This window comes from Pecten maximus, unplaced genomic scaffold (genome assembly GCF_902652985.1).
Source record: "Pecten maximus unplaced genomic scaffold, xPecMax1.1, whole genome shotgun sequence".
Classification (NCBI taxonomy): Eukaryota; Metazoa; Mollusca; class Bivalvia; order Pectinida; family Pectinidae; genus Pecten; species Pecten maximus.
This window is the reverse complement of record NW_022979893.1, coordinates 63,424-76,190: the sequence shown is the minus strand read 5'-3', so window position 1 is coordinate 76,190 and position 12,767 is coordinate 63,424. Positions and strand designations below refer to the sequence as shown.

At 40.2% G+C, this 12,767-nt stretch overlaps 1 protein-coding gene across 1 annotated transcript; it reads right to left on the bottom strand.

The window, feature by feature from the left end:
• Positions 1–4,244: 4,244 nt before the first annotated feature.
• Positions 4,245–8,630, bottom strand: LOC117319277. Its single transcript, XM_033874109.1, has one exon. It carries the CDS (start codon positions 8,628–8,630, stop codon positions 4,245–4,247), a length of 4,386 nt encoding a protein of 1,461 aa, XP_033730000.1.
• Positions 8,631–12,767: the final 4,137 nt, after the last annotated feature.

Genomic DNA, 12,767 nt, shown 5'->3' with positions numbered 1-12,767 from the left:
CGCAAAAAATCGTCAGGTGTGCGAATTTACGTACTGTGCGAAATTACGTACCCTTGCTCTATACTAATTTAGTATATAAGTCTCTGACTACCCTAACTTTGTAAAATATAACACTTTAAATGACGATAAAACACTAGAAACATTCGAATTATACATAGATCAATATATAAAGAAAATACTATTTAAACATAGAAGAGATATGAGGATGAAAATAGTTTCCATTTATTTTCTCCGTCCATAGATATCTTCTGTGCGTCCAAAAATAAATATTGTCTGATGTAGTTGTATCAAAGACAAGAAAGCAAAACTGTTGATGTACATTATGTACAACAATGTGAACTTTGCACTTTTTCTTTCTAAATGAAATACTGTAAAAATGTGCTATTTAGCTACATTTGCTTTGTATTCAGTCTTATATTTAGACAATTCCAGCACATATCATTGTAAACTTCATCGTAGAGTTTAGCATTATTGCAAACGCGTGTGCGTAATTTGACATTGTGGTAATTCAATACTATATACCTTTATCGCATGCGTTAATCATAAGTCTGGTGTAAGAGTCGTCTTGAGAGATCCACGAACACAACACTGTTTACTCCTCGGAGTCCGCGGAATTGGACAGGGTTGTCCCGTTGGACGTGTACATGCGTTGCCCCGTTGATGTTAGCGTTCTTTTAGTGTAAGGATTTTTATGGGGAGATGGGAAAGTTAGACTTGGTGCCGGTAGGATTTGGTTGGGGTAAGCTGTAATTTCGTCAAGCTGCTCTTTTTGTATTGTTCCAAATGCCGTAGTCTGTCAGTATGTTTTAGTATTGTTAAAGGGAAGCAACTCGTACGATCTTATGGGAAGGACGGTGTTTTTAGCGCTAAAACCATAGGCAGCTATTGTCACCGCTTTTGAGAGATGAGCACGCAACGCGCTTTTTACAATGAAAATATAATATAAAGATGAATTTTGAAAGAAAAGAAAACTAATGTTAGACTGAATAGCCTCTTATTTATAAAAATATCACGCATTTCAATAATGTCACGGTTAGCTCAGTAGGTTGAGGCGAAGTGTTCCACCGTGAAGGCGGGGTTCAATTCCCGGCAGGGGCATAATTTTTTTTTTTTATAAATATATTTATTATAATTATATCTATCTATATTTTAAGGAAAGATATATATTCGCATGTGTGTTTATAGTTGTTTTAATTCATATTTGCTCGGAATGTAAATGGTCTTTTAACACAAACGACAGTAAGGCTAAGCTGTAGTACAGTAGGCTAAGATAGATTCAATATCTTAAATCAGTGCATTGACGCAGAAAATAATTTGATCCGCTCGTCAATTTGACGCTTCAAATCTTGACTAACATAAGTGCTGCATGTAAGTTCTCTTTTGTTGTCCTATATACAGACTCACCAAAGTGTAGGTTAGCTATGGTCAGTAACACTAATTGACCCCAAGGGGTTAATATTGCAAGAGTCAGCCAACCGTGAAACACTCCGACTGTCGCCAAAATTGGTCACAGGTAAATTCTCCAATTAACAACTTTACCTGAAGTGAAATTATGTTATTTACAACCTAGATATATTTGCTAAGAAACAGGATATTTCAATTGATTTAAGAATATTGGGACTGAACTGCAGCCATTCTCTCACAAAAATCGGCAAAATCTCTCTTTTTTTTTTCTAACGAAACTTATAAACATGAATTTTTATAAAAAAAAAAAAAAAAGAAGACAGAGACGTATATATACTTATATACATATTGTGACTGTAATAACTGTATGTTTAAAATGTTCTGAGTATAAAAGAAATACAGATATATTAAATAAATTCTTGTAAAAACTCTGTCGTCTATCTTCAACGGAAATCGTTTTAATATTGATCCGAAATTGACTTTATTTATTTTAATTGGAATGTAATTTTTATAGCCATCTAACATTTGATGGTCTTATTCTAATTATTATATTAATTGTACAAGTACATATGTTTTAATGCAAAAGAAGTGTAACTAGATCTAGCTCAGTAGAGTTTTCAAATCCGATACAAAACGATAAATTATACTGTATTTTTAAACCTTCAATCAGAGATGATTTACATCTAGTTAAAGTTATTATAAAGACAGTCTTGGGAAATTCTGGGTATATCTCGCAGGTGAAAAATGGAGGTCTATAGGTTAACACCCCCACCCCATCCCCCTCCCCCCTCCCCTCCTCATCCCTGCTGATACAGGTGTGACACCCTTTGATTACCTGGACAGTTCAGGTATAGCCTCAGGAAATCTTTCAATACACTGGACGGTTAGAGATACACAGATGTGTCAACTTATAAATCTTCCCAGGTGTGAGAAATTAATCTTCATATATGGTAGAAATTATTTCCATAACGGTGAATGTATTAGGTGACTTAAAGAGTAGGATGGAGTAATTTGTAATATGTTGCCCAGTAAATCTATATAACACACGCTATAATAGCAACAAAAATTAGATAAATATTTCATACAGAAATTGAATCTAAGTAGTCAATCATATATAGTTCATAATCTTACTTATCAAGGTAAAGTAATAATACAAACTGGTAACTGCGTTGCCTTTGTATAATTAATATAAAATACCACATAAAACTGCAAATCACCATTCTACTGTGCCATGCACTCACTATTTCTTGCATATTATGTAATATGTATAACCAAGGATAATATATTAAATCATTATTTTTTATTTTCATTTTGTATTATACAAGTCCATGTGGAATTTGCATAATGAGGATGTTGGAATTATAAAACGTGTAAAAAAGTTATGGTGTAACATATGTATATCAAAATAAGATATTCTTAAAATTTAAATGATTTCAATACAGCAACCTTTGTGTTGATTATTGAATAATATACAGTTTATTCAAGTGTCTTTAATATTTCAATTTATGTCTTAATAATTATGTTATTTCAACAACATATAGAACTTTTGAATTAATATTCAACTCTGACGGAAATCGGGCTGTGAATCACGAATGATTAAAAAATACACTCCTAAAATTTTACATATGATACAGTTGTGCAATGAAGAACATATATTTGAGTCCATTCTCTGAAATTAATACCAATTAAGACCTAATTTTTAGCCCACCATCTAATTTTTAGCCCACCATCTCATATGTAGGTTGCCCTTGGTCCCTAGTTATGCATATTTCATTTTGGGACCAGTCAGAAAACAACATGGCCGACATGATCTAGTGGCCGTAGTACGGACCACCATTCCTTATCATCCTTGGCTCTTTGACCCGTCTGTTTATCACATCAGACCTCCTGAGGCTGACCGGAGTTTTCTACCGGTCCTGATGCCGAAGTCGTGGTGATTGCCCGGTGTCCTGTTGTCCAAGGAACTTCACTCCGTCATGGAAAGCTTAAAAACACACAATGACACACGTGACAATTTCACACCAAACACTCATGCTAATTAACAACATATTTCCTAAAATGATATTCCAATAATATAATATTGTACTATATACCCTAAATACTTGCTATCATAAACCTAAATATGATTAAATATTAACATAAAACACTATTAGAATCACATGCCGGTCCATTCCTAACGCTACCACAATATACATTATGAATCATATATGGCCCGTATGGGCTTCCATACATTTGTACACAGGTAAAACTCACTGACCTATTTTACCTATAGATGGACATTCATACCAATATTTACGGACATATCAATACAACAACTGCAAATAACCTATAATAAACATCATAACATAACTATCACAACATAAACATTTATAAGCTATCAGATCAGCAACACCTATATAGACATATTATTACTAATCACCGCCACGCATGATTGGACCGTACACTAAGATATATACTAGAAATACATTTATCCGGAATACAAGACATTCTAAGATAGCAATTAGTGAAATAAATAGAAAGATATAACGTTAGTTACTCACCACAGTCTGTATTCCGTGCCTGTATCCATGATCAAAAGGATTCTGACTACAGGTGGTTACACTACAGCCATTACTCACGGCATAGCTTACCTGTAGTGACGCTAACCGACCTTTCGCACGTGCACTTCCCCTCTGACCGTACTTCCATTCGTGCCATACAAATACGCGCACACGATTACACACAAAACAACGTAAAGACATACATATACAACCCTATACCCACATGCGATCGTGACAACATCCCCGGGTTCCGGAAAAAAGTGGATACACTTTTTCTCAACATCACGGAGCATGTTGCTACTATATCCTGCTCAAATAGTCCGCTCCCACATTATCCGAACCCTTTATGGCGCGAATTCGGAATCTATATGGCTGGAGTAACAACGCCCACCTCATAAGTCTCGCATTGGCTGTCTTCGACTTGTTCAGGTAGGACAATGGCTGGTGATCAGTCTCGAGTAGGAATTCTCTTCCGTATATGTACGACTCGAACTTCTGTATTCCCCATACGATCCCGAGGCACTCCTTCTCGATGACCGCGTAGTTCCGTTCCCTAGGAAGAAGCTTCCGACTGGCATACGCGATAGGCATCTTCTGTCCCTCCTCTTCCTGTAGCAGCACCGCCCCTAGTCCGGTGTCGGACGCATCAGTTCTTAGGATAAAATCCTGCTCCAAATTTGGCAGTTTCAGAACTGGCCTCGCCGTCAAAAGTTTCTTTAAAGTGGCATAGGCTCGCTCATGGCTTTCCAACCATTCCACTTTATTTGGAGCACCCTTCCTCGTCAGGTCAGTAAGTGGTACTGCAATAGCGGCAAAGTTTGGAATAAATCGCCGATAGAAACCAGCCAACCCAAGAAATGATCTGACCTGTTTCTTGGTCTCCGGTCTCGGCGCGCTAGCGATCGCCTGCACTTTGTCGTCCTCCAGTTGAATTCTCCTTTCCCCGACCACATGTCCCAAACATGACAAACTCCCAAATGCTATAGAGCACTTTGTCGGTCTTGCAGTAAGTCCCGCGTTCCTCAACCGGGAAAATAACTCACTCAAAACGTCCATGTGTTTCTCCCAGGTGTCAGTGTATATGATGATATCATCAATGAAGTTATCCAGATGGTCCATTCCCCGAAGCAATTTCCTCATCAAACGACTGAAAGTCGCGGGCGCATTGACAAGTCCAAAGGGCATTACCCGAAACTGGAATAATCCCCGGGGTGTGGTGAAAGCCGTCATCTCCTTGGCGTCAGCTGATAATGGAACTTGCCAATAACCTTTGCTGAGGTCTAACTTGGAAAAATACCTGGCGTTTCCTAGACGGGCGAAAATGTCCTCTGTGTTAGGCATTGGTTCAGCATCAAAAATAGTCACACGGTTGAGCCCACGGAAGTCTATGCAGAATCTGTTGGATCCATCTTTCTTCTTTACCATCACTACGGGTGAAGAATAAGGTGAAGTTGATGGTTCGATGACCCTCATCTCCAACATCTTTCCAACTTCTTCGTTGATGACCTCCTTTGTAGTGTAGGGCAAAGGATAAGACTTAACCCGTACTGGATCCGATGTAGTGGTATGGATCTCGTGTTCAATCAAGCTGGTGCTCCCAGGGACATCTGTCAGTACATCCTTGAACTCCTGTATGAGGCATTGCACATCTCTACTCTGGTCCTTTGTGAGATCTTGACACACAACAACATCATCTTGAGTTTCATTTCCCCGGTCACCTGGTAAAGCTTCTAAAACTCTGTCATGATTTATATCATCTCCTTGGTCACTCTCGTCCAACACAGCCGTCATTACGCAAGCTAGAAATCCTCCTAGGTCACTCCCACGCTTTGGTTCGACGTACTTCCTAAGCAGATTAATGTGAAGGACTTTTATCTTGCCTTCTCGGTTGACCCTATAATCGGTAGGTCCAACTTTCTCAACAACATCATAAGGCCCCCTCCACTGAAGTAGCAACTTGTTTGCCTTGGTCGGCAGCAGTACCAGTACCTTATCCCCCGGTTTCAAGTCTCGTTGCTTGGCCCGTTTGTTGAACTGCTTCCTCTGTCGTGTCCTCGCCTCTCGAAGATTGTCCATCGCAACCTCGCAGGTCTTCTCCAATTTCTCCCTTAAATCCATGACGTACTGATAGGTCGTTTTGACTTCATCATCAGGCAAATCCTTACTCCATAGCTCACGTAGGATCATCATGGGTCCCCGAACTGTTCGTCCATATAGCATCTCAAATGGGGAAAACCCTAGGCTCTCCTGGGGAACCTCTCTATATGCAAAGAGTAGGGCGTTGATGAAACGGTCCCAGTCCTTCGGCCTCTCAGTGCTCATGCGCCTCAACATTTGCTTCAAAGTGCCATTGAACTTCTCGACCAGCCCATTACACATTGGGTGGTAAGGCGTAGTTGTCAACTGCCTTATAGATAGAAGTCTGCTCACCTCCTTCATCAACTCTGAAGTAAATTGGGCACCCTGGTCCGTTAACATTTCAGCTGGGACACCTACTCGGCTGAATATGTCTACCAGAGCCTCCGCTACACGTTCTGTCTCAATTCCGCGAAGAGCGACTGCTTCCGGATATCTCGTAGCATAATCGACGACCGTAAGAATATAACGATTACCTTTATCAGTGGCAGGATCCAATGGTCCGACAATGTCCACAGCAACTCGCTTGAATGGGGTTTCGACGAGTGGCATACTTCCAAGTGGCGCCTTTGCAACTCTTCCTTTGGGAAAGGTCCTCTGACATGCATCGCATGACCTACAAAAGCGGGTGACGTCTGCCTGGACTCCCGGCCAATAAAATTCAGATAAAATCCTACTAGCTGTCCGTTTGGCTGCAAGATGTCCCGCCATGATAGACTCATGGGCCAGCTTCAAAACTGTCTGCCTAAACTTCTCTGGAACTACCAGTTGACGAAAGACCTTACCATTCGCTGTTCTCGGACTGTAGAACTTCCTGTACAAAATGCCCTTATGGTAATATATCTTCGAGTGTCCCCCGTCACCTCGTTCAAAAACTTCTGACTTCTCTGTCAGCTTCCTGAATTTTCCCAACGTAGCATCACTCTCCTGTTCCACCTTCAGTTCATCTAAACTTCCAATGTCTCTAAGCATTTCCGGAACCTTCAGTGGTCTGTAATTCCCCTTCGTTTTCTTCTGTTGTCTGGTCTCAACTGCTTGTAGAGTAGTATCATCCTCAGTCCAACTTTTATTAGGTTGGTCCGGGGGTTTGGCCCCAACGACGTTACCTACTATCAGGTCATATAACGGCGTATCGAGTACCCAGGCTTCTATAGTGCCTCTCAGGTACGGCGTATCCACCTCCAACTCTGCAATTGGCACATTCAGCTTCGAGCCATCAGCCAAAGTACAAGTCTTTGTGCGGTCTGTTATCTGTAAAGGTTCAACCAAACTTCGCCGAACAACAACACCACTGCACCCGGTGTCTCTCAATACCTTGACAAGGCGTACCCCGATACGTCCCGTTACTACCGGCATCTCTGTTGAATAGGGTATCTTCATGTCACACGACAAGCTAAGCTCCGTACCGTCATTACCTTGACCAGCTGGGCCTCTTTTCCTCCTCTTAGGTACATCTTTCTTCTTGTCTCTTCTGGTATATTGCAACTTGTTATCGCCAACGCTAGCTTCTGTAACGGACGCCACCTTGTTTCCAGACTTCTTGTTACGACAGTCGAAGGAGAGATGTCCAAGTTTTCCACAGGAATAGCATCGCTTCTCAGTCACAGGGGTGGAGCTCCTCCTTCCCGTCTCGGTAGTGCTACCTCCCCCTCCAGCAGCTGATTTCCCACTACCTGTCGTTTTCGCATTCTTTAATGAAAGGGAACTTGCCGGTGCTCCTCTGGCTTCCACATATTGATCAGCCAACTTCGCCATATCCTGTATCGACGATGGAGTCCTTTCCTTTAGAAACAAAGACAAATCCTGATTACATCCGCATATAAACTGGTCTCGTATCATCAGGTCCTTCAAGCTGTCATACGTTTTGGCAGTTCCTGTCATATCCATCCACCTGTCTAGATAACTTTCCAACCTCTTGGCGAACTGGGTAAAGGTCTCGCCTCCCTCTGGTCTACTGTTCCTAAAACTCTTCCGGAAACCTGCTTCTGTCTTCTGAAATCTTTGTAACAAGGCCTTCTTCAGATCCTCAAAGTTCAAGGCTTGGGACACAGGTAACCTTGAAAACACATCCAATGCTTTCCCCTTAAGCAAGGCACTTAAGTTAGTCCCCCATTGGTCTCTCTTCCACCTCTGAGCAGTGGCATACACCTCAAAACGCTGGATATACGCATCCATACTATCTTTCCCTTCTTCAAAAGCCGGTAGCTTTGGACCCTTAGGCGCAACTGTTGAGCTCCCATGAGTATTACTAGTGTCATCTGCAATACCTGCCTCGTGTAACTCTAACTTACGCTTGTGCTCTCTCTCGGCTCTTTCATCTGCCCTTGCCTCTCTCTCAGCCTCAAGTCTGGCATGCTCGGCCTCCATCTTAAATGCTCTTTCACCTTCTTTCTCCGCTTGTTCAGCTTCAATCTCCGCTTTCCGGAACTTCCGTTCCGCATCCCGTTCATCTCTAGCACGATCCTGTGTCTCCTTTAGAAACCTCCGTAGCTCCTCTCCAGTGTAGCCAAGTTCCTTACCTGCTGCAATAATCTCATTAAGAGTCGACATACTGTGAACAAATGCAAAGGAACAGCCAAGTAGACACCACACAATCAACATAGAGTACTTACCCTTTTCCGAGACTAACATCCCATTCCAAGACCGCCGTCTCCAAATGTTACTCACCTGGTGTATAATCCCTTCCTCTATATAGTGGTTCTATTTCCAAAATATAACAACGAAGTAAAGGGAATAGGAAGAATGTCTAGCTCCCAGGAAATGCCTATCTAGCGAATTCCTTTTCTATTATTTACAAGTACCTAGTGAAATATTGCTTTAAAACCAAAACCCACACGTTGGCTTGTCCCACCGCTGCCACCAATTTTGTAACGTCGGACAAGCGTTCGAGTTGGTTTTTGGAATTGAAGACAATAAAATAGATTATACAAAACAATATTTATTAACTATTATGTACAAAAGCAAATAGATATATTCATACAAACGCACATTCACACCCCTTGCACACTCTGACATTCAATTACGGTTAAAGTCACGGAGTCGTCGACACAGAACAGCACAATACCGGTACAAGTACACATTAAAGGCACAAGTTCTCCACTCAAGAGACAGAAACACATGAGTAACTGAACCGCAGTTCAGGTATATCCCTCGTATGTCACGCACCTCCCACAGGGATGACTCACTATGAGTCCCAACAATACTTTCCCGCAGGTAAAGTATGAGAGCTAGCTGGCTATAACGTCATACCGTCAACAGCGTTAGAAGTCACCGCTTCATGATCTAGTGGCCGTAGTACGGACCACCATTCCTTATCATCCTTGGCTCTTTGACCCGTCTGTTTATCACATCAGACCTCCTGAGGCTGACCGGAGTTTTCTACCGGTCCTGATGCCGAAGTCGTGGTGATTGCCCGGTGTCCTGTTGTCCAAGGAACTTCACTCCGTCATGGAAAGCTTAAAAACACACAATGACACACGTGACAATTTCACACCAAACACTCATGCTAATTAACAACATATTTCCTAAAATGATATTCCAATAATATAATATTGTACTATATACCCTAAATACTTGCTATCATAAACCTAAATATGATTAAATATTAACATAAAACACTATTAGAATCACATGCCGGTCCATTCCTAACGCTACCACAATATACATTATGAATCATATATGGCCCGTATGGGCTTCCATACATTTGTACACAGGTAAAACTCACTGACCTATTTTACCTATAGATGGACATTCATACCAATATTTACGGACATATCAATACAACAACTGCAAATAACCTATAATAAACATCATAACATAACTATCACAACATAAACATTTATAAGCTATCAGATCAGCAACACCTATATAGACATATTATTACTAATCACCGCCACGCATGATTGGACCGTACACTAAGATATATACTAGAAATACATTTATCCGGAATACAAGACATTCTAAGATAGCAATTAGTGAAATAAATAGAAAGATATAACGTTAGTTACTCACCACAGTCTGTATTCCGTGCCTGTATCCATGATCAAAAGGATTCTGACTACAGGTGGTTACACTACAGCCATTACTCACGGCATAGCTTACCTGTAGTGACGCTAACCGACCTTTCGAAAGGCAGCCATCTTGGATTTTGACAATTGAAGTTTGTGATCGCTATTTCTCAGAAAGTACCAAAGGGATCTTTCTGAAGTTTCATATATAGGTTGTCCTTGGTCCCTAGTTATGCATATTTCATGTTGGGGCCAATCGGAAAACAACATGATCGACAAGCAGCCATCTTAAATTTTGACAATTGAAGTTTGTTATCGCTATTTCTCAGAGAGTACAGAAGGGATCCTCCTGAAATTTCATATGTAGGTTCCTCTTGGTCCCTCGTATTGCATTTTTGGGAACAATCTGAAAACAACGTGGCCGACAGCCATTATCGCTAAATCTCAAATTTCATATATAGGTTCCCTTTGTACTGACCGTAGGCCGGTGTTTTTTTCTCCGGGTACTCCGGCTTTCCTCCACCTCCAAAACCTGGCACGTCCTTAAATCACCCTGGCTGTTAATAGGACGTCAAACAAACTAAACCAAACAAATTTGTTTGAAAAGTACTGGAGGGATGTTTCTCAATTTACACAGATTAGTAAGAGGAAGAGAAAACAGAGAGAAGATCAATCTAACATGGAATCTATAAAGATCACTCAATGGTGGACGCCAAGATCCCTCTGGGATCTCTTGTTTATCTCCGTTTCAGCAAATACCTCAAATCCACTAAACACCGTTGCCAGCTCCCGGTACTCTTCCTCATAACTCCGTCCCCCATTTTTTTTCGCAATTTCATGGCATTGACATAGAAAACAAATATAAATATTATGGAGGCATCGACCAAGCCATATATATCACATACGATGTTTATACAATATGCGACACCGTCACAGGCTCGTTTTTTAGCAGTGAAAACATTAACCAACGATCCTTCGTCTCCACTCGCGTCGTTAATGTGCCTTAGATTGAACAAATAGCGAACCTTTCGCTGAAATCAACACCGCACAACGATAGATTTGTTATTGCTGAAATGCAAAAAAAAAAAATGATAAAAATTAAATTAGCTATCGATATCTCTCTCCGTGATCGGATCGAAAAAGTTCATGCTCGTATCTCTCGCCATATTCACGCTTCGCGCTCCCTGCAAGTGCGTCGCCGCGCCAAGTGAGATAAAAAAAATCCTTGAGTTTTAATTGATAATCTTTATTATACTGTTTCAGTATAAAAAAAAGGATAAATAAAATTACAAATGACACTGACTCTTGAGATTTTAATCCTACTGGATGCCATGTACAATGTAGGTATTGAGAATAAGATTTTGAAATTTCAGTCAAATTGACACTTTTTAGCCCCGCCTGTCAGCCCCTGGGGGTCAGTCAGGGCCAACATATGGGTACTATCAGCTGTTATCTAACGCTGATGATGTTGACCAGGTTTGAAAAATTCCAATACAAATCCAACAAATAATAGCCAAAAATGTGATTTCCCTATATCAACTATAGTAAAGTTTACCCCCTCCCCAGGGGCAAAATGCAAGACCCCTGTGTCATTAAATTCAAAATCTTGGTAAAGCACCATAAGACCCTTCCATCTATTGAGATTTTTTGATTCTACCAAATATAAGAGTAGAGAAGAAGATTTTTGAAATTTCAGTCAATTTGACCCTTTTTGGCCCCGCCCACCAGCCCTTGGGGGTCAACCAGGGCCAACATGTACATACCATCAAACTGTTATCCTATGCTGATAATTTGAACCAAGTTAGAATAAATTCCAATAGAAATCCAACAAATAATAGTCAAAAATGTGATTTCCCTATATAAACTATAGTACAGTTTACCCCCTCCCCAGGGGTAAACGTGAGACCCCAGTGTCATGAAATTCACAATTTTGGTAAAGCACCTTAAGACCTTTCCATCTATGAAGAGTATTTGATTCTACCATATTTGAGAGTAGAGAAGAAGATTTTTGAAATTTTAGTCAATTTGACCCTTTTTGGCCCCACCCCTCAGGCCCCTGGGGGGTGGGGACCATATAATTCACAATTTTGGTTGACCTTCATCCATAGAAACTTTCTGCCAAATTTCATTGAATTTTGTTCAGTGGTTTTGGAGAAGTCGAAAATGTGAAAAGTTTATGGACGCCGACAGACGATGACGGACAAAAGGCGATTAGAATAGGTCACTTGAGACTTTGTCTCAGGTGACCTAAAAAAAACTCAATTCCTTAAAATATCCATCATAACAAAACAAGATTTGTCTAAGAAAAATTTTTGATGTGATCATGTATGTGTGATATGGTAGTGTAATAAGTAAAATTGATAAAATATATTAATCAATTTTACTTACTACGCTACTATATCCATAATAAAATAAAATATTTTACCCTTTTTTCTTAATAAACCTTAATTCCTTAATCTATACATTTTAACAAATCTAAATTGGCCTGAGATAATTGATATTGATGTAAGTTATGTAAGGAAGGGGGGTCGCTTTCCCCCACTCCTCACATGACTCACATTAACATCACTTGTTGTTATAATGTTAACATCCAAACATTTTGTAGATGCTTTATGTTCTCACATATAGATTGATTAATTAATTGAAATAAATTATTGAAAATTTTGGTTAAATAAGTATT